This window comes from Merops nubicus, unplaced genomic scaffold, assembly GCF_000691845.1.
Source record: "Merops nubicus isolate BGI_N331 unplaced genomic scaffold, ASM69184v1 scaffold14952, whole genome shotgun sequence".
Classification (NCBI taxonomy): Eukaryota; Metazoa; Chordata; class Aves; order Coraciiformes; family Meropidae; genus Merops; species Merops nubicus.
In genome coordinates this window covers 37,712-43,236 of record NW_008595739.1, presented here as the reverse complement: position 1 = coordinate 43,236, position 5,525 = coordinate 37,712, and the positions used below count along the sequence as shown (strand labels likewise).

General features: G+C 35.5%; 1 protein-coding gene across 1 annotated transcript in view; it reads right to left on the bottom strand.

Moving 5' to 3' along the window:
• Positions 1-5,525, bottom strand: part of TRAPPC12 (trafficking protein particle complex 12) — a 48,639-nt gene that overhangs the window by 5,757 nt on the left and 37,357 nt on the right. Inside the window, 1 exon segment of the mRNA XM_008936167.1 lies at positions 646-744. Coding sequence (XP_008934415.1) covers positions 646-744 — 99 coding nt within the window.

Sequence of the window (5,525 nt, the reverse complement as noted above, 5' to 3'; positions counted from 1 at the left end):
AAGACAGTCCTGCTGAGAACTGAAAATCTGTTGAGTTTGAATGACATTCTGTGACTTCAAGCAAACAATATTAATGATTTCATTATCTATCAAGAGTAAATTATTCCATTTCAGGATAATTTTATAGCATGAATGGTACAAATAAGATTGTAAATACTCAAGAACTCAAATTCAGATTTATAATAAAAGGAAGTAGAGAAAAAAGGAAAAATTTGAAATACCATTATCAGAAATATGAAAGAACTGCAAAGAACTTGTCAGATACTAAAAATTAAAACAATCAGATACTAGTTATTTAGCTGCATCATTTTCTGATAAACAAAAAAGTACCAGTGCAGTTACATCTTTTTTTACTTATTAAGTACATCGCTACATAGAAATTTATTGTACTTGTACAATTCTGTTTTTTTCTTTTAGTGTGCCCTCTCATGTCTTCTCAGGGATATAATCTGGACACGAGAAGGAGACTGCTCTTTGCTGATGTACACGCATGCACTTTTAATACTATAGGTGCTTTGAATTTCCTAACTTATCTATCACTGCCCCTAGCCCTATAAGAATAGCTATAGTTTTAAATGCAACAATTATTCACTACATAGATGTCAACAGCAATATTACCTAGAAGATTTAGAATAAAATGAATACCTGAAGGAAAATCCTTCCAATTCCGCTCAACAGTTGAGGCTCTTGCTGTGGGTAATATTTGATGACAGTGTGATAAGCATCTACAGCAAGCACATAATCCTAAAGGGTGAGAAGCACATGACCAGATATTTAAGCTCAGCATTCTTCAGCCTTTATGTCACCTTCTTTTTAAAGACATTCAAACAGAATCAAAGTCATTGCCCCTTGTTGATGGGACAGAATTTCTACCTATCACTGCAGGCACTAGTACCTGACTGTATCACCTCTCCTCAGTTATACTGGAACTCCATACACAGGGGATCTTCCTTTGCTTGTGGTTTCCCTGCCCCTGCTAACTGGATCATATTCTGTTTGTAGCTAAATTCCAAGAACAAAAAATCTGAACGTTTACTCTTCCTTCAGCTTAGATTACAGTTTAGGATGGAAGTCAAAAACCTTCTATGGAACTAGGGTATACATAGTTGAGAATCGTCTCATGGGTTATCAAGCATTGGAGCCAGGTCAGCATTTGTAATGTATTACGGTTTTCATCGACAAAAAAAATCAGAAGTCTTTGGAGTCTGATCTCTATATGAAAGAAAGTACATATCCTGTAACAGTAGAGGCTGATTTAAACAACCCAGGAGGTGCTCTGGAGGACCTCTCTTTTGCAAACAACTTCTATATTTTGGATGTAATGATTAATTCTGAACAGGTAATTATTCATATTCAGAGTGTATTCCAATTCTAGTGTGCCATGCCATGTTCATGTTTATTGTTGGTAGTAGAAGGGATTCGGAGCAAAGACAACAGGCCACGCACACAAAAATATATCTATTTAAATTCTGATTTATTTAGTACACAGAACTCAAATGTAGTAAACGTTATGTTAACAAAACTTTTCACAAATTTAAGACTTAGGAAAAGAGGTGACACATTAAGAGTCCACGCCCTGTATTCGTGGATATGCACCCTGTTTCCGTGTTACAGAACTACCATCTGTGCTTATCTGCCCCATGCCTTGCAGTACCTGTCGCTGGAATGGAACCCCTTCCTTCCAGGAGATGACAAGAGATTATGCCATGTGTTCAAAGCCACCCCTAAGCACAGACAAGGACAGCCCCAGGATGAAACTGAACATTATCACAATATCCGGGCTTACTTCTAAATACAATGTCACTTTGTAGTTACTCCAGGATCACACAGTAAGTATTACATGCATTTAGTCCTCCCTCCACTTTATCACAAAAGCAGTAGTAGATGTTTAGAGTATCCTTCACGTGACACAAAATTATAATATTCCATGGTAAATTATAAAAGTATCTTATCTGACAGTTCCTTCTGAGGGAGCAGATTGTGAAGTAGATGAGATTTGCTCTCACTTACTGAAGACTTTGTTTTCATTCCCAGCTTTGCTAATGTGACATGGTACAGGAAAAATTGTGAGAATGATAAATAGACACTCTCCCAGAGGAGCGAAGTCTTGGCTGATACAAGTTGTAGTCGTGAGGAGTAAGACATATCAGGTACTGCCAGTAAAAAAACCCAATGAATACAGCTTGTCATCTTAAGACTTAAAGGTGGGGCTGATGTATTTACATGGTCCTTAACTACTAAGGATTGTGAGCCTTCTGATTTTCCACACCTTCACGAAAAAAAACCAAAGAAGGATTGAAGTTACACAATTCAGGATAAGAGTTGGCCTGTTGTTTTAGAATTCACTATTTTATTATGAAAATTCAAAGCTAACATTAAATACACTCATGCAGAATAGTTCTAGGAAGGTATTGGATCTACTTGCACACAGATGGCTGGTGGGGTTTGGTTCTCCTTTGATGCACTGCAGTATAAATGTATTTTCCTTCATGGTTGCTGCATTATACATTTTCATGTTTCCCTCACTACCACATTAAGTAATTAAAATATTATTTATGAGATATTTGGAAATAAGCATATGTGACAATGATGTGCAGAATTCTGAGAACAGGTTAAACAAAACAGACTAAAAATCAGCTTTAGTTATAGAAAGTATAGCTCAAATATTGTATTTTGGGAAGAGAGGACAGGGATAACTTAGCCTTCCTCTCAATCTAGTGCACTTGTGGCAGGGTTATGAAAGCAGAGATTCAGAGTGTTATGAACCCAAAGAGCAATACTGCAGCACAGTTAGGCAAAAGACAAAACAATTCATCCAGTCTTTCTCCTTTAAATCGCAGGGGAACCAAGGTCCTTAGGCATCAGTCCCTTATGTCATTAGTACAAGCCATGACCTCCTTCTCTGTACAGTTTTAATTGTATTAGACCCAAATTAAAACCAGTCTAATGCTTTTGTTTATAAAGGCCAAGTTCTACAAAAGCTAAGACAACACTGAAAAAAACTAAAAAGTGCAAAAATGTATTACAAATGCATTCTGATTAAAGGCATATGTGAAAAGTACTTAAGTGTTTATTCCTTAGAGAGGGAAAAGTCTAGTAAGATAACATCAAAAGCCATTTTAGCTCAGATGAAAAGAACTTAAAAAGTTTTCAAATCACACTTCTATGGTGATTTAGGAAAATGACAGATGTTTTGCAATTAGATTGTTGAAATGAAGCTCCGCGCATCATCAGCTGCATTTTAAATGAATGCTCCTCATGCTGCTATATTCAAGGTGTTTTCATAGTGACTTAAGCCCACAGTGACATATTTCATGGTTTCCCCTTTCCTTCCTGATGTATTTTCACCTCCTCCCTTAAGTTTCCCCTTATTCACATTAAATAAAAAAAAAATGATTCAGTTGATATGACCGAGATTCAGCATTTGTTTTTGTCACTTGGTTACATCCACTAGTGGTGCATGGAAGGAAGCTAGAATACATTTAAGAAAAGTTGTAAAAAGAAAAGAAGATGAACAGGAAGAAAAATGTATAGTAAGACTGCCTTAAACTGGTACCAAACTCTATCATCAGTCACACAGATAAAGGGACACAGCAGGCAGAATTCTGGACCTAGGAAAGACAGTCCCAGGGTGAGAGATATTTGTGATTAATTTCCTGTTCCACTTCAGGTTTCCCCGTGCAAGTCTGGGTGAATCACTTCTTTGTTCCTTACTACCTCCAAAACAATATGCCTCCTCCCCCCCCCAATAATTTAATGAAAAGTTTAGCTATGAACCTAATGAGGCCGTATTTAAAAAGACAGAAATCATTGTGCTACATAAGCAGAATTTCTTGAGTCAGATAAGTAATGCAGAACAGATATGACATGAAATAAACCTAATTAGAGGATAACTGAAGTAGATTTAAATAGTTATAGGCCCAATATCTAATAAAAGTTTTTTTTTTTTTTTTTTACTTTCAAAAGCCAATCCTGACAAGATTGTTCTCTATTAAATACTTCTGAAGTTTTGTGGCCAAAGAAAGAGGTTAGTTAAAAGAAAATGATAGTGCTTTCTTTTTTATACACCAATGTCACATAGTTTAATAAATGTTCATTATTTGTTTACTAATAGCACAAACTATCCCATTTAGCTAATAGTGCTTGGGGATCAAATATGACCCTCTTGCAATATTGTAAGGGTTCACTAGATGGCAGTAGACGGCACTGACTTAAGAGAATTTTTTTTTAATTACATACACCAGAAATACTTGAAGAAAAATAAATGCAGTTTTTTAAGTGTATTATACAACAACAAAAAAACCCAGTGGAACTCTGTTCACTTAATATAAATGTTCATGTGAAAATTAACAAAAGTGTGTTGAAAAATTATTTGAAGAAACAGTTTCATACTGAATACTCTAGAAGGTGGGGAGGATGATTACAGCATTGCTGCATATTAGAATGGTTTTAAAATACTAAATTAAAAAAAAAAATAAAATTCTTTCACAGAGCATCTGTCACATAAGCAGAACAATTGACTTAATGTAATACTCTGATTTTAACCGCAACATGACTATGTTTGAAAAATCTCTCTTAAAACCTCACTACTACTCCATATATGGCTATTTCTGAAAACTGAGAGACTCAAAACTATTCCAGAAATTTCTGGAATATATAAACAAACGGTAACAGGAATTTCTGATGAAAGTAATTATGCATTAACATGCAGCTGTGTGTAATCTGGAAGTTATTGTGGAACCATAAATTTCTAAATTAACAGCTGTGAGATAGGCCCTAAATACAATTGGTCTTAAGAAGCATCCGAGTGGCAGTATTTCTGGAGTACCATTTTCAAAAAGTTAACAAACGGTATTTACAAATATATTTCTATTGCTAGCAAAAAATAACACTAGCAGGATCAAATCAGAAGAAAGCTGAGAACAGTGCACGCATGTGGATTTGTGTGTACATACGAAGCGAAACACTGTGTTAAAAACAATTCACAGTCAAAAGTAAAGTGAACTTCTTGAAAAAAATATGTTACCAGCATTTCTTATTTATATATTCTATTTTGTTTGGGGTGGCAACTTACACTTTTCAAAAAAGAAAGTTCCTTAGAAAAATGAACCCGGGTCAAATACCCACTTCAAAACACAAATGAGTACTAATTCTTAAAAATTCCTCACAGTTTAATGGACAATTATTTCTATTTAAGACAGAAATGTTCCAATCGCAGCACCATTATGAATAGAAATTTGTTTCCCCTAGTTCTCATAAAAAGGATATTCCATTTCATGTAAAGCAGCACTTTGATAACCAGATCTTATGTAAAAAAATGAATGCTTTTGGAGGTATTGTAATATTAAGAATGGAGGCCTGCTTGTGAATTAGCTTAGTAAACATCAGAGGGCCATGTCTGGCACGACCTTGGGCAATGAAGGGACAAGGAGTGCAAATCTTGCCCTGTGAGGATTAGGCTGCTGAGGGCTCTGCTCCACGGCTGTTGCTGCTAATTGATTTGTGAAGCATGCTAAGCACAGGCT